A 22,500-nucleotide genomic window follows, 5' to 3' on the forward strand; every position below is an offset into this window, starting at 1 on the left:
ACACACCCACCCATGCACACACAGGTGAGTCAGACACTTGCCCAGCCCATGTCTGGCTGTTTCACAATCTATCATCACATCCTGCTTTACACACACACACACACACACACACAGACAGACAGACAGACAGACAGACAGACAGACAGACAGACAGACAGACAGACAGACAGACAGACAGACAGACAGACAGACAGACAGACAGACAGACAGACAGACAGACAGACAGACAGACAGACAGACAGACAGACAGACAGACAGACAGACAGACAGACAGACAGACAGACAGACAGACAGACAGACAGACAGACAGACAGACAGACAGACAGACAGACAGACAGACAGACAGACAGACAGACAGACAGACAGACAGACAGACAGACAGACAGACAGACAGACAGACAGACAGACAGACAGACAGACAGACAGACAGACAGACAGACAGACAGACAGACAGACAGACAGACAGACAGACAGACAGACAGACAGACAGACAGACAGACAGACAGACAGACAGACAGACAGACAGACAGACAGACAGACAGACAGACAGACAGACAGACAGACAGACAGACAGACAGACAGACAGACAGACAGACAGACAGACAGACAGACAGACAGACAGACAGACAGACAGACAGACAGACAGACAGACAGACAGACAGACAGACAGACAGACAGACAGACAGACAGACAGACAGACAGACAGACAGACAGACAGACAGACAGACAGACAGACAGACAGACAGACAGACAGACAGACAGACAGACAGACAGACAGACAGACAGACAGACAGACAGACAGACAGACAGACAGACAGACAGACAGACAGACAGACAGACAGACAGACAGACAGACAGACAGACAGACAGACAGACAGACAGACAGACAGACAGACAGACAGACAGACAGACAGACAGACAGACAGACAGACAGACAGACAGACAGACAGACAGACAGACAGACAGACAGACAGACAGACAGACAGACAGACAGACAGACAGACAGACAGACAGACAGACAGACAGACAGACAGACAGACAGACAGACAGACAGACACTAAGAGTATCAAATAATTTGATTTGATTTTGATTTAAGAGTATCAATCCCTTTACAAGGTTCCTCAATCAGTGCAGCCTAACTCTGATCCTGAACTAAATCGAACCTATAATGCCTTCCTCCTGTCACGCCCTGACCTTAGAGAGACGTTTTATTTCTCTATTTGGTTAGGCCAGGGTGTGATGTGGGGTGGGCATTCTATGTTTTGTTTTCTTTGTTTCTTTATTTCCATGTTTTGGCCGGGTATGGTTCTCTATCAGGGACAGCTGTCTATCGTTGTCTCTGATTGGGAATCATACTTAGGTCGCCCTTTTTCCCTCCTTTCAGTGTGAGTAGTTATCTTTGTTAGTGGCATTATTGCCCTGTAAGCTTCACGGTTGTTTTGTTGGCAACATTTTAAATAAAAAGGAAAATGTACGCTCACCACGCTGCGCCTTGGTCTACTTCTTTCGACTGCCGTGACACCTCCCAAGATTGGAAAGGGTCTTGGTTTTTACATATCAAAATCCAATAAGTAAATTGAACTCTGTGGGTGTTTAATTTTACACTTTTGAAGTGTTTATATGAGAACCACCAGAAAGTTGTAGCGGCTTCTAGGAGTAGTGGGTGGAGGAGTCAGGCGCAGAGAGCAGGTTAGTTCAGAACGTGGATCTTTATTCCACAGACAGTGAAAACGGACATGCCAAACACAATGGCGCAGAAAAGACCCAGTCCAAAACAAACAGGACTAAACTGTCCGGAAAAATAGAATCCACAAATAATCCAACACCATGAACAGAAAACAAGCACAAAAGCCGGCGGGCCTAGTGCCCTTAAATAGCCCACAAACAAAACTAAACTCAAAACAGGTGTAATCAATCAGACCAAACTAACAGAAACAAAAAAGGGAATCGATGGCAGCTAGTAGGCCGGCGCCGACGACCGCCGAGCACCGCCCGAACAGGAAGAGGCACCATCTTCGGCGGGATTCGTGACAGTACCCCTTGCTGACGCGCGGCTCCCGCAGCGCGCCGACCCCTGCCACGAGGGCGACCCGGAGGGCGAGGTGTAGGGCGATCCGGGTGGAGGCGGTGGAAATCCCTCAAAAGGGTCTAAAATGTCCCCCCCGGTACCCAGCACCTCTCCTCCGGACAGTACCTCTACCAGTCCACGAGGTACTGCAGGCCCCTCAACTGGCATCTCGAGTCCAGAATAGCTTGTACTGTGTACGCCGGGGATCCCTCAATGGCCAGAGGGGGCGGAGGGACCTCCGGTACCTCACCTTCTTGTAGGGGACCAGCTACCACCGGCCTGAGGAGGGACACATGAAACGAGGGGTTAATGCGATAGTAAGAGGGAAGTTGCAATCTATAACACACCTCGTTTATCCTCCTCAGGACTTTAAATGGCCCCACACACTGCGGCCCCAGCTTCCGGCAGGGCAGGCGGAGGGGTAGGTTTCGGGTCGAGAGCCAATCCCTGTCCCCTGGGGCGAACACAGGGGCCTCACTGCGGTGGCGATCAGCGCTCTTCTTCTGCCGTTAGCTGGCCTGCTTGAGAGAGTCCTGGACTGCCCGCCAGGTCTCTCTAGAGCGCTGTACCCACTACTCCACCGCAGGAGCTTCGGTCTGACTCTGATTCCACGGAGCCAGGACCGGCTGGTAGCCCAGTACGCATTCGAATGGCGACATGTTCGTGGATGAGTGAGGGAGTGAGTTCTGGGCCAACTCTGCCCATGGGACGCACCTCACCCATTCTCCTGTCCGGTCCTGGCAATACGACCTCAGCAACCTACCCACTTCCTGGTTCACTCTCTCCACCTGCCCATTACTCTCGGGGTGATAACCAGAGGTAAGGCTGACTGAGACCCCCAGACGCTTCATAAACGCCCTCCAAACCTGGGACGTGAACTGGGGACCTCGATCAGATACGATGTCCTCCGGAACCCCGTAGTGCCGGAAGACGTGGGTAAATAGAGCCTCCGCAGTCTGTAGGGCCGTAGTGAGACCAGGCAATGGGAGGAGACGGCAGGACTTAGAGAACCGATCCACAATGACCAGAATGGTACTGTTCCCCTAAGATGGGGGAAGATCAGTAAGAAAATCTACCGATAGATGAGACCAGGGCCGTTGTAGAACCGGGAGGGGTTATAAACCTCCCTCTAGGCAGGTGCTTAGGAGCCTTACTCTGAGCGCATACTGAACAGGAGGAGACATAGAGTCTCACGTCCTTAGCTAAGGTGGGCCACCAGTATTTCCCCCTAATACCCCGCACTGTCCTCGCAATCCCCGGATGACCCGAAGAAGGTAGTGTGTGAGCCCACCGAATCAATTGATCACGGACACCAAGCGGCACGTACCTAAGACCGGTCGGACACTATGAAGGCTCAGGTTCTACCCTCAACGCCCGCTCGATGTCTGCGTCCACCTCCCATACCACCGGGGCCACCAGCTAAGAGGCTGGAAGGATGGGAGTAGGATCGATGGACCGGTCCTTGGTGTCATAGAGACGGGACAGCGCGTCGGCCTTAGTGTTAAGGGAACCTGGTCTGTAAGAGATCATAAATCTAAAGCGTGTAAAGAACATGGCCCACCTAGCCTGACGCGGATTCAGTCTCCTCGCCGCCCAGATATACTCCAGATTGCGGTGGTCAGTCCAGATGAGGAAAGGGTGTTTAGCCTCCTCAAGCAAGTGTCTCCACACCTTCAGGGCTTTTACCATAGCTAGTAACTCCCGGTCCCCCACATCATAATTCCGCTCCGCAGGACCCAGCTTCTTAGAAAAGAAAGCGCAGGGATGGAGCTTCGGTGGCGTGCCCGAGCGCTGTGACAGCACGGCTCCAACCCCAACCTCGGACGCATCCACCTCCACTGTGAATGCTAACGAAGGGTCCGGATGCGCCAACACGGGAGCTTCAGTAAACAGCGCCTTCAACTGGTTGAAAGCTCCATCTGCCTCGGCCGACCACCGTAGACGCCCCCCTTCAGCAGTGAGGTAATGGGTGCCGCTACTTGGCCAAAACCCCGGATAAACCTCCGGTAGTAATTGGCAAACCCTAAAAACCGCTGCACCTCCTTTACCGTGGTTGGGGTCGGCCAATTACGCACTGCGTTAACGCGGTCACACTCCATCACCACCCCCGAGGTGGAAATGTGATAACCCAGGAAGGAAACGGCTTGTTTGGAGAGCACACATTTCTCAGCCTTGACGTATAGGTCATGCTCCAGCAGTCGCCCAAGGACCTTGCGTACCAGATCAAGATGTCATCAATGTATACCACCACACCCTGCCCGTGCAAGTCCCTGAGAATCTCATTTACATTACATTTACATTTACATCTCATCTACAAAGGATTGGAAGACGGCTGGAGCATTCTTTAACCCATAAGGCATGACGAGGTACTCATAGTGGCCTGATGTGGTACTAAACGCTGTTTTCCACTCGACTCCTCCTCCCCGAATACGCACCAGATTATACGCGCTCCTGAGGTCCAGTTTTGTGAGAAAAAAAACGCGCTCCTTGGAATGATTCCACCACCGTAGTGATGAGAGGTAGCGGATAACTAAATCCCACTGTGATCGAATTTAGACCTCGATAATCAATGCACGGACGCAGTCCTACCTCCTTTTTCCTCACAAAAAAGAAACTCGAGCAGATGGGTTGTCTCAGAGATTCTGTGACATATGTCTCCATAACCAACGTCTCCTCCTGTCACAATGGGTACACGTGACTCCTGGGAAGTGCAGCGTTTACCTGGAGATCTATCGTACAATCCCTTCCCGGTCGATAAGGTGGTAATTTAGTCGCTTTCACTTTACTGAAAGCGATTGCCAAATCGGCATACTCGGGGGGAATGCACACGGTGGAACCCTGGTCTGGACTCTCCACCGACGTGGCACCGATGGAAACTCCCAAACACCTTCCAGAACACTCCTCTGACCACCCCTGGAGAACCCCCTGTCTCCACGAAATTTTAGGATTGTGCCGGGCCAGCCAGGGAATCCCCAGCACCACTGGAAACGCAGGCGAATCAATAATAAAATAACTGATACGCTCCCTATGATTCCCCTGCGTCACCATGTCCAGTGAGACCGTGGTCTCCCTGACCATCCCTGACCATCCCTGACCCTAATGGCCGGCTATCTAGGGAGTGCACGGGAAAGGGAGAATCTATCGGCACAAGCGGAACCCCTAACTTAAGGGCGAGTCCGCGATCCATAAAGTTCCCAGCTGCGCCTGAATCGACTAGCGCCTTATGCTGGGAAGAGGGAAAAAGTGAAGGAAAAAAATTAAGACAAACATGTGGCCAACAAGGGGTTCTGGGTGAGTTTGATGCTGACTCACCTGGGGTGATCGAGAAGCGTTCCGCCTGCCATCTCTACTCCCAGACGGACCCCCCCAGCACCGATCAGACGTGTGTCCTCTCCGACCACAGTTGGTGCAGGGAAGGCCTCCTCCGGTACCCCTCGGCACAGCCCCTCCCAACTCCATCGGAATGGGAGCGGAGGGGCTGGGTGGTGGAACGCACAGGACCAATAAACATACAAGGAGGGGGAGGAAAGACAATCAGTGGCAGCTAATAGGCCGGTGGCGACGACCGCCGAGCGCCACCCGACCGGGAAGGAAAGCCACCCTCGGTCGGACTCGTGACACAAATCAATCCCAGAACAACAGCAAAGGACCTTGTGAAGATGCTGGAGGAAACCGGTACAAAAGTATCTATATCCACAGTAAAACGAGTCCTATATTGACATAACCTGATAGGCCGCTCAGCAAGGAAGAAGCCACTGCTCCAAAACTGCCATAGACTGCATTAAAGAGCATCAAACAAGGCAGACACATTTATTTTAGCTTCAAAACACTAGCAGAGCAGCTCAAACAGACACTCAGACACTCTGACAGGCTGATCACATCACATAGATACCTTGGTGGAAAATAACTTTTCAAAATGCCTGTGCTGTTGCAACGGTACATTGTTAAAGTGACAATCATCTAACAATAACTCATGTAATGAAATACATAGGTGAAATTTCTGCAATATGCCTCTGATGGTGCAATATTCACATTCCAGCATTGTTATTAAAAAAATATATATATTATCCTAACTGAAGCCCACATATTACATTATCTACAGTCAGATATTATTGAGCTGTCTTTTCATTTGCATGGTGAAGATAAAGAGAAAAATTCACATTTTCAAAGAGCAACTGAATACATTTTACACAGTAGTTTCTCTCCCTCCTCTCTCACACACTAACAAACACCAAGTGTGCGGAGTAGGCCAGGTCAGCCAGGTAGAGCAGGAAGTTGAGAGCGGTGAGCACGTCAACCGTCACCAGTGTGGGCTGCTGCCATGTCTGGGGACGGTTGGAACGCTTGTCAAACTGGAACACGGAACAGATGATGGTGGCGGTCAGGTAAATGACAACAGCCAGGAGACCGTAGGCTGACAGGAAGCGTGTAAAGGGGAATGGGAGGCAGCCAATACACTCCCCAACACACAGCACCACCACACCCACACCCACAGACAGATACAGTAGACTGCCATGCACCACTGGAGAGTTGTGTGTTGATCGTACGACACCAGATCGCTGACCAGCATGAGTATGATGCAGGCCATGAAGGTGTTTCACATCTTGAGCAGGCTTGGAGCCGTGGCCATGCAGCCCGCCACCTCACCCTGCAGCGCCCGTGTCAGGGTCACCTCCCACAGGTAGGCCACGTGACCAGGCAGGAGAAGACTTTGGAGAAGATGCGTTTGTTCAGGCCTCCCTGTGGTTCTGCTGGCCCTTGAGGAAGTAGACGGGGAAGATAATGGAGGCAGAGAGCCCAGAGCAGGGTGGCGTAGCAGGCCATGGTGATAGGGAAGTTATTCCAGGAGACGGGGCCTCGGGCCTGGAAGCCAAAGTGCTCCATCAGCAGCACCAGCAGGGTTCTAGTGAAGCTGAAAGCCCAGCAGAACACACACCAGTCTCCCACCCCGGAGAGGGAGGCCCCATGGGCCGACACACTGAAGATGACGCAGGAGATCAACAGGGCAGCCACACGCACCCACAGCAGCTGGGAGATGAGCAACACTATCAACGGCATGGTGGGAGGTGTTATACAGGGGAGTGGGGAATATGTACTGTAATACAATATCAATACAGTAGGAATACAGTAGAAGTTCACTTGCTCAGAATCTTTAGTTGTGTCTGAGGAGGGGATCAGTGTTATCCTGTCCTTATCCAGTGTTCTGCAAGAACATAAGACACAAAGAGATTTAGGGCCAGGTGATTCACAGAGCATCCAGAACTGTGAAACAGAAACTATTAGCATGACTTTCGGTTTTACGTTTCTATACATGAGAGCAGTTCTTGGAAATGGTTCCCAGCCAGTTATTTTCTGTCTGTACCTGAGGACATACTCTCCTAGTTTGGTACACACATTCCATCAACATGACTCTCTGTACATTTTTATAAGCCTGAGAGCAGGGTTGTCATATTCACTAGGACGACACTAAAGCAAAAGGGTTGAAACTGAGAGGGTCTACCTCAATTGGTTCCAAACAGAAACTTGTTTTCCATTGCTACGGTGTAAAACATTTTGCTATGGTGTAAAACATTTAGCTATGGTGTAAAACCTTTTGCTATGGTGTAAAACATTTTGCTATGGTGTATAACCTTTTGCTACTGTGTAAAACGTTTTGCTATGGTGTAAAACATTTTGCTATGGTGTATAACCTTTTGCTACGGTGTATAACCTTTTGCTACGGTGTATAACCTTTTGCTACGGTGTAAAATATTTTGCTATGGTGTATAACCTTTTGCTACGGTGTATAACCTTTTGCTACGGTGTATAACCTTTTGCTACGGTGTATAACCTTTTGCTACGGTGTAAAACATTTTGCTATGGTGTAAAACATTTTGCTATGGTGTAAAACCTTTTGCTATGGTGTAAAACATTTTGCTATGGTGTAAAACATTTTGCTATGGTGTAAAACCTTTTGCTATGGTGTAAAACATTTTGCTATGGTGTATAACCTTTTGCTATGGTGTAAAACATTTTGCTATGGTGTAAAACATTTTGCTATGGAGTATAACCTTTTGCTATGGTGTAAAACATTTTGCTATGGTGTAAAACATTTTGCTATGGTGTAAAACCTTCTGCTACGGTGTATAACGTTTTGCTACGGTGTAAAACATTTTGCTACGGTGTAAAACATTTTGCTACGGTGTAAAACATTTTGCTAAGGTGTATAACCTTTTGCTACGGTGTATAACCTTTTGCTACGGTGTATAACCTTTTGCTACGGTGTATAACCTTTTGCTACGGTGTATAACCTTTTGCTACGGTGTATAACCTTTTGCTATGGTGTAAAACATTTTGCTAGGGTGTAAAACATTTTGCTATTGTGTATAACCTTTTGCTGCGGTGTATAACCTTTTGCTACGGTGTATAACCTTTTGCTACGGTGTAAAACATTTTGCTATGGTGTATAACCTTTTGCTACGGTGTATAACCTTTTGCTACGGTGTAAAACGTTTTGCTACGGTGTAAAACATTTTGCTATGGTGTATAACCTTTTGCTACGGTGTATAACCTTTTGCTACGGTGTATAACCTTTTGCTACGGTGTAAAACCTTTTGCTATGGTGCAATACATGTTTGCTACGTTAAGCACTAATAAATACAACCCGGCTTATTTTGGTTGTTAGGCCTGTTAATTGATGACCACATTGCCCTCCTAGTCATATGTTCTACTCCAGTACATTTATTCTCACATTAAAGATGATATGACAGTCAGAGACAGAAAACTCTTCTAGCTGTGACTTGTACTAGGCTAGTCAGTATACATGGAGATAGAAAGACCTGGGGTGAATGTCAATTTTAGTTCCTTGATTCCTCCCATCCTCCCCCCTAGTCTCCTCCTTAAAGCACATTGGTGCAGAAGATCCGAGGTTCCTCCCCTATCTCTTCTTCTCCATTGCGTTTTGAGAAGGAGAAAGGACGAGAGGAATCAAGGAAATACAATTTATTCAGATGCACTCCTTTAAGTCAGGCTGAAAGGATAAGCCATGTCCTCCTTGATGCCAACTCCCTCTATTGGCATTGGTGTTTACTGTCAGTCTCACAACTCACCACTCGTTTGTCTCAGCTTCATCCCTTTTCATTGGACCAAAACTAAGATCCTCCTAGGACTTTGAGTATCTGGCTTCTTCTGAAATTACACCAGACAGATGACACAGAGACTAATTAAGATCAGATTTGTTTCCTCTGATAGTGGATTTGAAACATAAGTCAGTTAATCAAATCTATGCCCTGCTAGAGATTCCCCAGTCAACTGTAACTTATGTTATTGTGAAGTGAAAACGTCTAGGAGCAACGAAGTGGTAGGCCACACAAGCTCACAGAACGGGACTGCAGAGTGAAGAAAGCATGTAGCTCATAACAATCGTCTGTCCTCAGTTGCAACACTCACTATCGAGTTCCAGAATGCCACAAGAACTGTTCGTCGGGAGCTTTATGAAATGGGTTTCCATGGCCGAGCAGCTGCACACAAGACTAAGATCACCATATGCCAAACATTGGTTACAACTGCCCCCAGACCTGGCAGCAGCCCACACTGGTGACGGTTGCCGTGCTCACCACTCTCAACTTCCTGCTCTACCTGGCCTACTCCGCACGCCTGGTGTTTGTCAATGTGTGGGAGAGGAGGGAGAGAAACTATCGTGTAAAATGTATTCAGTTGCTCTTTGACAATGTAAAAGTATTGTTACATTACCTTTATCTTCACCAAGCAAATGAAAAGACAGTTCTGTCTCACTGTGGATGAAATAATAAAGGTTAAAAAAAAAATTAAATATCAAACTGTAGATCATGTATTATTTAGGCTACAGTTGGGCTGATAAAAAATGGTTTTAAAAAATGTTCTGCAATGTGGATATAATGGCTCCCGAGAGGCATAGTGGTCTAAAACACTGCATTTCAGTGCTAGAGGTGTCACTATAGACCCTGGTTTGATCCCAGGCTGTGTAACACTTAGGGCGGCGCACAGTTGGCCCAGCGTTGTCCAGGTTAGGGGAGGCCGGGGTAGGCCGTCATTATTCTTAACCTTTGCATGAAGTAAACATCCCCTTTAAAATGCTGCTATCTGGTACTTTTAGTTGAACGCCATCCTTTACTTTTCCATGAGTTGAAGTTGATTTTAATGTCTGGTTTGTATGAAGACAATGAAAGGCTTGGTAGTATACATTTTCTTTGTCATATTGTAATTCAGTGCCTTCAGAAAGTGTTCATACCCTTTGACTTATTTCATACCCTTTGACTTATTTCATACCCTTTGACTTACACACTTAATAGCCAAGATGGAAGAGGTACATCAAAACAAAACACACCAAATGTGTTGTTTATGCTGCATCCACATATTCCTATCGCATACAAAAAGACTTTACATATCAAATTAACCTGAAATCATCATGTTTTTACATTTTAGCCTGTTAAAGGTTAAACCTAGTTAAAGGTTAAATATAACAACAAAAAAATAAAACATAGGTTATTGTTAGATGATTGCAAACAAACTTGCTGCTTGGTGTCACTTTGCGAGAGAGTTTGTCACGTTAACGTTGTACCACAGCCATTTTGAAAAGTATGTTTTCCACCAACGTATCTCCGTATGATCTGATCAGCCTGTCAGGGAGTCTGAGTGTCTGGTTGAGGTGTTCTGCTGGTGTCCACTGATACTGTGTTTATTCTGCATGCACAAAGTATTCAGACCCCTTGACTTTTTCCACATGTTGTTACATTACAGCATTATTATAAAATGTATTAAATAGTTTTTTTTAACTCAGAAATCTATACAGTGTGAATTTTGTTGTTGTTGAAATATCACATTTACATTTACAAACCCTTTACTCAGTATTTTGTTGAAGCTCCTTTGGCAGCGATTACAGCCTTGAGTCTTCTTGGGTATGACGCTACAAGCTTGGCACACATGTATTTGGGGAGTTTCTCACATTCTTCTCTGCAGATCCTTTGAAGCTCTGTCAGGTTGGATGGGGAGTGTCACTGCACGTCTATTTTCAGGGCTCTCCAGAGATATTAGATTGGGTTCAAGTCCGGGTTCTGGCTAGGCCACTCAAGGACATTCAGACTTGTCCCGAAGCCACTCCTGTGTTGTCTTGGTTGTGTGGTTAGGGTCACTGTCCTGTTGGAAGGTGAACCATTGCCCCAGTCTGAGGTCCTGAGCGCTCTGGAGCAAGTCATCAAGGTTCTCTCTGTACTTTGCTCCGTTCATCTTTCCCTCGATCCTGACTAGTCTCCCATTCCCTGCCGCTGAAAGCATAATGATGCCACCATAGGGATGGTGCCAGATTTCTTTCAGATGTGACGCTTGGTATTCAGGCCAAAGAGTTCAATCTTGGATTCATCAGACCATAGAATCTTGTTTCATGGTCTGAGTCCTTTTGGTGTAAACTCCAAGCGAGCTGTCATGTGCCGTTAACTGAGTAGTGGCTTCACGTCTGGCCACTCTACAATAAAAGCCTTATTGGTGGAGTACTGCAGAGATGGTTTTCCTTTTGGAAGGTCTCCCATCTCCACAGAGGAACTCTGTCAGAGTGACTATTGGGTTCTTGGTCACCTCCCTGATCAAGGCCCTTCCCCCCTGATTGCTCTGTTTGGCCAGGCGGCCAGCTCTAAGAAGAGTCTTGGTGGTTCCAAACTTCTTCCATTTCAAAATGATGGAGGCCACTGTGTTCTTGAGTCCTCAATTTCGAGTCTCATAGCAAAGGGTCTAGTTATGTAAATAAGTTATCTGTTTTATTTGTTTGTTTTAAAACATTTGCAAACATTTCTAACAATCTGTTTTCACTTCATCATTATATGGGGTATTGTTTGTAGATTAATGAGGGAATTAAAAAAAAATGAATTTTAGAATAAGGCTATAACGTAATAAAATGTGTAAAAGGTCAAGGGGTCTGAATACTTTCCAAATGAACAGTTTATGCATGACGAGTGTCTGGTTGAGGTTCTATAGTAATGTTCACTAATACTGTATTTCCACTTTCTAAACTGTGTGTTTCATATTATATTTCCTAAATGAGTGTTTATGCTATATAATAAACTATGTTTGCGTCTCAGTGGTGTTACGGCTCAGTAGGCAGTTTTTCTGTACAACTGATCTGATCAACTGAACAATTGTCCCTGTGTCTCATTCAAGGAAGTTATTCAAGGAAGTTACTCTCCCTTTATAAAGCCGTTATTCAAAATATGTTATGAATGTATATTCTGCCCTTGAGTTGCGTTCCCATGCAAAACTAGACAGATAGCTAACAACTAAGTCTTCAATAAAACTCCCAAGGCGTGACTTTTCTTGAATGAATATATTGAAAACGTTTATGTTGTGAAACTGCAAAATACAGAAAAGAATATACTTTAGTATTCAATTCACACCGACATACTGTAGCTGTACGTTAAACATTTGAAGTTGCATAAATACAAAGCACGCGCTAAGGTACCATGCATCTGGCATGATGCCAAACCATATAGCTAATTGTTATGGTAATTGCCTCCTTTCATTACTCTAATCATGTATAACCATCTATGTAGAATAACAAATCATATTACACTAGAAACAGTAACAAAACTACAGTATTGTATATTTTACAATTCGTTTGCATGACGCATGAGCAAAGTAATACAGCTAACGACATACATTAAAGGCCTTGCAATTTGTGAGTAAATGCAACCAACATTGATATGTAAGCAACTCTATCAATAACAAGATTATCATCATTAGATAAATGCTTGAATCGAACTTACAAACAAATATTTTTCCAAGGCTGAAGCGTGACAAGAAATAACTACATTGAAAGACCTGCACCTTAGCGTTGTTTGTAGCTGCTTCTATGCGTGCAAAACAAATTCTGTACTTCCTGTTTGCGTCGTCTTTCTAGGTACCAGAAAGCGCCACTAGGGGGCAAATAACACCATTGAACACAATGAAAATCCAATTTAACCATTGTAATAAAATAAACTGTTACCTTCTAACAGGATGGCAGCACAATGTATGAAAACTTGTCAGACCTGTTGGGGGAAGGGTACCTTTGTCCTATACTGTAGGTAGATTTTGTACAAGGGCACAGAAGTCCATTCTCAGCAGAAGAATGTAGAGGATGATTTTGGCAGTGGGGTATTCGTGTGTTGCTGTTATTGCCACTTGGGTGAAAACCTTGGCTACATCAATCCTTCCTGTGCTGATGTCACTTGTCCCTGTGTGGATGATGATGTGAAAGGTTTCTCCCAGGGTGCGTTCTGACAGGGCAGAGTCCCAGGGCAGAATGTGTTGTTGGGCACTAGATCTTATTAACCTTTTACCCTTCAAATAGTCATCTTTCACTGAAGAACTTGCTGTTGGAGGAGTCACACAAGATGACAATGTTAGCCTTCTCCTGCACTGACTGTGTGCCACTGTTGTGAGCTGTGGAGTCTGGTACTAGGGGTATCATTGGTGTAGGTAGGTGGAGTAGCCAGTGGTACAACTTTGGTTATAAGTTTCATGAATGATGATGTGTGTCAGTTGAGGGTGAAGTGCAATAGGTCAAATCATATCAAATGTTATTTTTCACGAGTATGAAGCGAGGGCCAGCCAACGAGAGCGTATAGGTCGCAGAGGTGAGTAGTGTATGGGGCTTTGGTGGCAAAACGGATGGCACTGTGATAGACTACATCCAGTTTGCTGAGTAGAGTGCTGGAGGCTATTTTATAGATGACATCGCCAAAGTAAAGGATCGGTAGGATGGTCAGTTTTACGAGGGTATGTTTGGCAGCATGAGTGAAGGAAGCTTTGTTGCGAAATAGGAAGCCGATTCTAGATTTAATTTTGGATTGGAGATGCTTAATGTGAGTCTGGAAGGAGAGTGTACAGTCTAGCCAGACACCTAGGTATTTGTAGTTATCCACGTATTCTAAGTCAGAGCCGTCCAGAGTAGTGATGCTGGATGGGCGGGCAGGTGCGGGCAATGATCGGTTGAATAGCATGCATTTATTTGCATGTAAGAGCAGTTGGAGGCCACGGAAGGAGAGTTGTATGGCTCGTGTGGAGGTTAGTTAACACAGTGTCCAAAGAAGGGCCAGAAGTATACAGAATGGTGTCGTCTGCGTAGAGGTGGATCAGAGAATCACCAGCAGCAAGAGCGACATCATTGACGTATACAGAGAAGAGAGTCCGCCTGAGAATTGAACCCTGTGGCACCCCCATAGAGACTGCCAGAGGTCCGGACAACAGGCCCTCCGATTTGAAACACTGAACTCTATCAGAGAAGTAGTTGGTGAACCAGGCGAGGCAATCATTTGAGAAACCAAGGCTATCGAGTCTGCCAATAAGAATGTGGTGATTGACAGAGTCGAAAGCCTTGGCCAGGTCGATGAATACCGCTGCACAGTAATGTCTCTTATCGATGGCGGTTATGATATCGTTAAGGACCTTGAGCGTGGCTGAGGTGCACCCATGACCAGCTCGGAAACCAGATTGCATAGTGGAGAAGGTACGATGTGATTCAAAATGGTCAGTAATCTGTTTGTTAACTTGGCTTTCGAAGACCTTAGAGATGCAGGGTAGTATAGATATAGGTCTGTAGCAGTTTGGGTCTAGAGTGTCTCCCCCTTTGAAGAGGCTAGTTTATGTTGGAGAGATTCCAGTAATAGAGGCAGAGAAAAATACTTTAGAGAAAAAGCAGGTCCACACCACATTGGGTGAGGTGGGTTGCAGGAGAGTATTTTGCAGTAAGGGTTTAGAAATATATAAAAAGATATGCGAAGAAAAATATATATACATGGGACACGACAAGACACGATGGGACAAATACGTCTGACTGCTACGCCATCTTGGTTTGATCATTGATTTATAGTGATATCTACTGTCATCACTGCCAATGTTCCCTCTAATGTTTCGGCACTGAGAAAATTTCAGGTCTGCTGAGCGCAAACTTGAACCTTGCGAGATTTCTGTGCAACTTCCAGCGCATGTTTGTGAACACTGAGTCTGTACCCGCTTTAATGTACTGTTTTAACAGTGGTCAAGTGCGCTACTGTGGGTATTTGATCATAATGTAGGCCTACCAGAGTAGCCTACCATAAAAACAATGGATAAAATGTATTATATAACATTTGAACATGGAAATAGCGGTTCCATCATTCAGCCTACAGTAGCAGCCAATGTGTGTTATTCAATGTAGGCCTTAATTCCATGAGACTTTAGAAAAAACATGCAAGGCTTGACATTAACCTGTTTATCCACTTGTCCTTCAGACAAGGAGGTGACTGAAAACATTGTGCTGTTTGATGCAAGAAACCCCTTTACCAAATACAATTAATTTATTATGTCCATTATAGTATTACAGAGAATCAGACAAATTACGCTACCTTCTGCCTATTGGCTACTAAGCTTATTCAAGCAGGTCTCAAAATACAATGCTGCCCCTTTAAGACACAAAAAAACACTCTTTACCTGACTCCCCTTTCAAAGATGGCTAGAAATGTGCACGTTTTTGGGCTCTTGTAGGAAGCAATCAATCCCATATTGCTGACTACAAATTAGCAATAACTGTGCTAATAACTCACTACCTAGCAAAGAATATGAACAAATGTGCACATGTGGCTACATGCAGCTCTTGCTTTGGTCTCAAACCAAGTTATAATAATCTCGACCACTCATTCAGTAAAACCATCCAGTTCAAAGTGAATGGCACAAATCCATATTTGGCAATGGTCTATTTGCATATAGGCCTAGTGCAGCTCTGATTGGTTATGGCGCACTGGTCTGTGCAGAGTACGGGCCTGAGCCAAGCCTGCCAATGCAATAGAATCCAACTCTGATGCGTTCTGCCTACAACAACATTTCTTGTCTAGTTAGTTTTGCATACTAAGTCTTGCATAGTTTTTGTTTTGTTTCGGTATGTTGCATTGAAAGTGACTAATATTGTGAATATTGTGTTGATTCGATTACAATTCCCACAGTAAAGGGAAACGTTGGTAGTGTCAAATAACGGGGAAAACTCCAGAACTTCGTGCTTCTCTGCTTGGCTTTATATATTTCTTCTGCACAGCAGTCCCTGGGAAGCCGCACACCCGAGTACGTGCGCAGCTTAAAGGGAACATTGGAAGGGACTACCTCAACTTGTCCAACAAGAAACCCTTGTTTTTGTTTTCCGTTGCAAAATGTTTTGCTGTGTTCAGGTACATGCCATGCCCCTACTACAGTGTAAAACGCTTTGCTGTTGTGTGCACTAATGAATACAACCCAGCTCCTTATGAGTGTTAGGTCTAGTAATTGATCACCTCATCTCCTTTTCCTGATCACGTTCTACTCCTCCAGTACACTCGTGCTCACACAAAAAAAAGATATGACAGTCAGAGAAAGCTATTCCAGCTGTAACTTGTACTAGGCTAGTCAGTATACACACAGTAATGAGGAGATAGAAAGCCCTGGGGTAAATCTAAATTGTATTTCCTTGACTCCTCCATTTTGAGAAGGAGGCAAGAAGAGAGGATGCGAGGAGTCAAGGAATTACAATTGAGATGCACTCCTTGCATTCAGTCTGACGTCGTCGCCCTCTGGTGGCGTTGGTGTCAGTCTCACAGCTCACCACTAGTCTCTCAGCGTCATCCTTTTTCATTGGGCCAAAGCTAAGATTCTCCTAAATCGGACTAGCCTTCCTAGACATTGCCGGTGTCTGAAAAGACAACCTACTCACTATATAGGGTACTACTCTTGACCCGGAGCCATATGGGGCCTGGTAAAAAGTAGTGCACTGTATATGGGAATAGGGTGCCATTTGGGACGCAGAGTTTGATTCACATTTAATATACTCATCAAATGTTTTCATTGAATTAACTGAATGCAACGTACACTGATAGCATCAGTCTGATACTTCACAATCACCCTCATCATATGCTTCTCAGCAACACATTCCTCTTCAGTGTGTTTAGCTCTAAGCCTGGCTTCCCTAATGCCTTGTTACTGTAAGTCCCTCATTACTGGGTCTATTAGCCAGAGAAGAGCTCTTTAAGAGCCTCCCTTCTTCTCTGGGACGAGGGAGAAATACACAGTTGAACTAATGTCTACATCTCAGATCTAGAGGGACCTAGATCAGTGGAGGCTGCAGAGGGAAGGACGGCTCATAATAATGTCTGGAACGGAGCAAATGGAATGGCATCAAACAAATAGAAACCATGTGTTTGATACCATTCCACAGATTCCGCTCCAGCCATTACCAAGAGTCTGTCCTCCCCAATTAAGATGCCACCAATCTCATGTGGCCCAGACACAAATATAGCTTAGTGTCCTGTAGAACGTGTCCACATAGAAATGACACGTTTGTGATATAAAACTGGGTAAGACAAATGGACCACCTTGACTGGTTTCTCGGACTCAGATTAGACCAAGGATACTCCTAGACTAGTCCAGGATTTAACTAAATCTGTGTCAGGGAAACTGTCCCATAGTGTCAATACCGTATTCCATCCCCCTGTTCAATGGGGGCCTAGTTACTCATATCTAGAGGTTGAGGGAGCGAAACAACCAAACTGAGATGAGATAGAGGTGGTGGTTAGGAGGATGTGCTGGATGCAGTGGTAGGTGTGGTACATGCCCAAATCATCTCTGTTATTCTTACCTTCTTGTTTTATCTAGCATTTTCATATTTCTTCCCGTTACCTTTTCGGAGCCAGGGCACGCACTTTTACGCAGCGCAACCACTTCATCTAGCTAGCGAAAAGGATTTTCTCACAAATCCCCATGCGACATTTGAAAGTAAGTCATGAATTCAAGCCTTCATCCTCATGCCCCCATCGGCGATGTTCTGGAATGTCCCCTTGTATTTAAAGAGTAGGTTATGGTTGCGCTCCTGTGCTAAGACGTTGCATGCATCAACCAATGGTTGCGTGCACGTCATAGACATACGGATTGCTGCTATAATGTACATTCAGACTTTTTCCACATTTTGTTAAGTTACAGCCTTATTCTAAAATTGATTGAATTGTTATTTTTCATCAATCTACACACAACACCCCATAATGACAAAGCAAAAACAGCTGTTATTTATATTAAAAAATGTATTACTAATTAAAAACAGAAATATCACATTTACATAAGTATTCAGACCCTTTACTCAGTACTTTGTTGAAGCACCTTTGGCAGTGATTACAGTCTCAAGTCTTCTTGGGTATGATGATACAAGCTTGGCACACATGTTTTTGGGGAGTTTCTCACATCCTTCTCTGCAGATCTTCTCTAACTCCGTCACCTTGGATTGGGTGCATCGCTGCACAGCTATTTTCAGGTCTCTTCAGAGATGTTCGATCGGGTTCAAGTCTGGGCTCTGGCTGTGTGCTTCGGGTCGTTGTACTGTTGGAAGGTGACCTTCGCCCTAGTCTGAGGTCCTCAGCGATCTGGAGCAGGTTTTCATTAAGGATCTCTCTGTACTTTGCTCCGATCATCTTTCAATTGATCCTGACTAGTGTCCCAGTCCCTGCCGCTGAAAAACATCCCCACAGCATGATGCTGCCACCCCGATACTTCTTGGCTTCATCAGACCAGAGAATCTTATTTATCATGGCCTGCGAGTCCTTCAGGTGCCTTTTGGCAAACTCCAAGCGGGCTGTCATGTACCGAGGAGTGGCTTCTGTCTGACCACTCTACCAAAAAGGCCTGATTAGTGAAGTACTGCAGAGATGGGTTGTCCTTCTGGACAGTTCTCCCATCTCCACAGAGTAACTCTGGAGCTCTGTCAGAGTGACCATCGGGTTCTTGGTCACCTCCCTGACCAAGGCCCTTCTCCCATGATTGCTCAGTTTAAATACAAATAGAACCAACAATGATTCCTTGTTCTACATGTCGGTGAGGCATGTTAACACATACTGCATATCTAAACGTTCCAAAACTTTGTGTCCTGGTTCAGCCCCCAGTTGCAGACATAGGTCGCATTCCTGTGCCTAGGCGTCGCTGACGTAGGTCAGATCTTACACCGCCTGGGGTCCAGCAAATTATACAAAACGTTTTAGCTGTTAAGAGGCTGTATTGATACAATACCGGTAATTCTGGTGACCGGTCATTCTGTATGGATCAAATCAAATCAAATCAAATTTATTTATATAGCCCTTCGTACATCAGCTGATATCTCAAAGTGCTGTACAGAAACCCAGCCTAAAACCCCAAACAGCAAACAATGCAGGTGTAAAAGTGTTGCAATATTGGAGTATGACCAGTTGGTGACGTCTTGTGTTTGTCTTGCTCTTCGGACATGGTTTGATATCCATACACAACTACCAAATACTGTCTGGGAGAGGACTAGCTAGCTAATAACAACATAATATGGAACATCGGTTTGAAGGCTGCAATTAAATACATGAACATATTAATGCAATCAGAAATGTGGATTAATCAGGGAATGCGAGGAAATATAGGACAATGGGATCTCACCTAATGGAATGAACCAGTTTGATCATATGAAGCGAGTTGTTTGGAAAGCCACGACGAATCGAATGGACTGCCTTTCCATAAAGAAATGAATGCGAGTGTAATGAACACATTGTTACGAATAGGGCACTGGACATATTATTACATTCAAGAAGGATAACTGGCCTCAGTCGCAGCGTTTCAGATTCTACCTTGCGAATGTATTTGAGTGGCAGGCTCATTCTTTAGCTTCAGCTAGACCCCTGTCGCGCCAGCGTCATAGACGACGGAACGCGCTTGTGCCGTCACAGAGCGTAGGTGATGTCGCGGATGGCATTCGGCCTCTATCAGAATTAACTAGGTAACCAGACATTATTTGCTTATCAAAAAACAAGTATTCTCTACACAAGTGAGTGCTGCAGTAATAACCGTCATTTTGTTGGCAACAGCAAGTGTTTCATTTACATCAAAACAATATTTGTCTATAGAGCTTGACATGATGGTAAGCCAGCCTTATGGTTATGGCTAACTTGATGTAAGGCGCTAACTAACGTTAGTTAGCTAGCAAACATCACTGCATTTTATCCTGGATGTCAATAACATCAGCTAGCTAGTCGCTTGTCTGCTTGGGATAGTTCATCAGAAACATTTCCTTGCATCGTTCACTGACATGCCAACAGCTAGCCCTGGCAAAGTAGCTAACTAACTTTGCATTGCTAACTAGCAATACACAGGCTCCAGCTTCTAGCTACAATGGCAAGCTGGTGGTGTCGTGTTGCAGTGCAACGTCCAGTCAGGTCAGATGCCATTCTGTTTACAGCGGATAGTCTTCTCTCAAACAAGCTAGATAACAAACTGCATACTTCGCTAGGTAATCTGCACCATGTATTGAACGAGACGGTTTGAATTGTGCAATATCAATGTTGCAGTTAGCCAGCTTCTTGGAACAGTTTACTGGACCACATTGAGCGTCAGCCAAGTTCTTAAAACATACAAACATGTACTATTGGTCTTCTGGAAGAGCCACACCAGTAAACTAGCATTAAGGACTCTGTAACTAAATTTAGCTCGCAGGGGATGGAAACAAATTTACTGAGGATAATGCGAGTAGAGTTGTCTAACGTTAGCTGACGTTAATTGGCTTGGCAGTGTCAACATAATAAACTAGAATAATATAATTTCAAACGTTATTTAGATTTGAATGATATTAATGTTGGGATACTAGTTTGAATTGCATTTGTGTCCTTCGTTTTGGATGCTTACAAGCTGATGTATCTCAGAAAGTAGAATAGGAGCTGTTTACATAGATATCAGACAGCGAACCAAGCATCACTGTCACCAGCTCTTAATTGATGAAGTTATTGTGACAGTTATCACGTCAAATCAAAGTTTATTTGTCACGTGCGCTGACTACAACAGGTGTAGGTAGACCTTACAGTGAAATGCTTACTTACAGGCTCTAACCAAGAGTGCAATTTTTAAGTAATTTTTTTTTTAGGTGAACAATAGATAAGTAAAGAGAAAAAACAACAGTAAAAAAAATAGACGGGAAACACAACAACAAGCCTTTTACCTTTAAAAACAATGGTTTTGTTAAATTGTTTTGTTCATGTTGCTAGTGTTGATTGCTATGTAATGACACTGTCTTAAGACTGAATGAACAAAGTAGACGTTGCACAGTCAGTGGTGTCTGAATTTCATGCATCTTGCTTGAAGGTGGCACCCACCAGCTATTTCTAATATTTTCCTGTGGCACTAGATAGTTCTAACACTGTATCAATTTGCCTGGGTCCCCATTTCAACTGTCTACTGTAAGGTACTTGGAGATTGCCTGTGAAAACATGAGGAAGGTGCTCAGAGCAGTCTCTGAACGGAATAAGCTCCCCACTAGCTGACGTGAGGAGTTGAAACGTAGCAGGCGGCAGCACTGGAACTCTGCGGAAGAAATTTGAAGAACAAAGGAGATGGTCACCCTGCTGTGACCTAATTGGACCGCCGGAGAGGACACGGACGCGCTCGAGCCGTCTGCAGTCATGAGTCTCCGCACACCCACCTCAACACTGGACAGGTAGGACTGACTGCTGGTGATGGTGGTGCTAATGACAGATGGGACAAATGTATTTCCTTGATTCCTCATGTATCCTTCCCAAAATGCCTTGGAGGAGTATATCAGAGGGGAGGGAAATGCAATGTGCTTTGAGAAGGGGAGAGGCAGTGACTACAGATAGGCAGTGACTACAGATAGGCAGTGACTACAGATAGGCAGTGACTACAGATAGGCAGTGACTACAGATAGGCAGTGACTACAGATAGGCAGTGACTACAGATAGGCACAGATAGGCAGTGACTACAGATAGGCAGTGACTACAGATAGGCACAGATAGGCAGTGACTACAGATAGGCAGTGACTACAGATAGGCACAGATAGGCAGTGACTACAGATAGGCAGTGACTACAGATAGGCACAGATAGGCAGTGACTACAGATAGGCAGTGACTACAGATAGGCACAGATAGGCAGTGACTACAGATAGGCAGTGACTACAGATAGGCACAGATAGGCAGTGACTACAGATAGGCAGTGACTACAGATAGGCACAGATAGGCAGTGACTACAGATAGGCACAGATAGGCAGTGACTACAGATAGGCACAGATAGGCAGTGACTACAGATAGGCACAGATAGGCAGTGACTACAGATAGGCACAGATAGGCAGTGACTACAGATAGGCAGTGACTACAGATAGGCACAGATAGGCAGTGACTACAGATAGGCAGTGACTACAGATAGGCACAGATAGGCAGTGACTACAGATAGGCACAGATAGGCAGTGACTACAGATAGGCACAGATAGGCAGTGACTACAGATAGGCAGTGACTACAGATAGGCACAGATAGGCAGTGACTACAGATAGGCAGTGACTACAGATAGGCACAGATAGGCAGTGACTACAGATAGGCACAGATAGGCAGTGACTACAGATAGGCAGTGACTACAGATAGGCAGCGACTACAGATAGGCAGCCAGT

The 22,500-nt window shown here is 45.2% G+C and overlaps 1 protein-coding gene and 1 pseudogene across 1 annotated transcript in view; one reads left to right on the forward strand and one right to left on the reverse strand.

Moving 5' to 3' along the window:
* Positions 1 to 4,046: 4,046 nt before the first annotated feature.
* LOC118368903 (myeloid-associated differentiation marker homolog) lies at positions 4,047 to 16,711 on the reverse strand (annotated as a pseudogene).
* Positions 16,712 to 19,260: 2,549 nt separating this feature from the next.
* LOC118369183 (rho guanine nucleotide exchange factor 11-like) overlaps positions 19,261 to 22,500 on the forward strand; it is a 35,867-nt gene continuing 32,627 nt past the window's right edge. The window contains 2 exon segments of the mRNA XM_052497377.1: positions 19,261 to 19,880; positions 21,288 to 21,539. Of these exon segments, the coding sequence (XP_052353337.1) occupies positions 21,505 to 21,539 (35 nt within the window). The 5' untranslated portion in view covers positions 19,261 to 19,880; positions 21,288 to 21,504.

Source organism: Oncorhynchus keta, chromosome 35 (genome assembly GCF_023373465.1).
Source record: "Oncorhynchus keta strain PuntledgeMale-10-30-2019 chromosome 35, Oket_V2, whole genome shotgun sequence".
Taxonomy (NCBI): domain Eukaryota; kingdom Metazoa; phylum Chordata; class Actinopteri; order Salmoniformes; family Salmonidae; genus Oncorhynchus; species Oncorhynchus keta.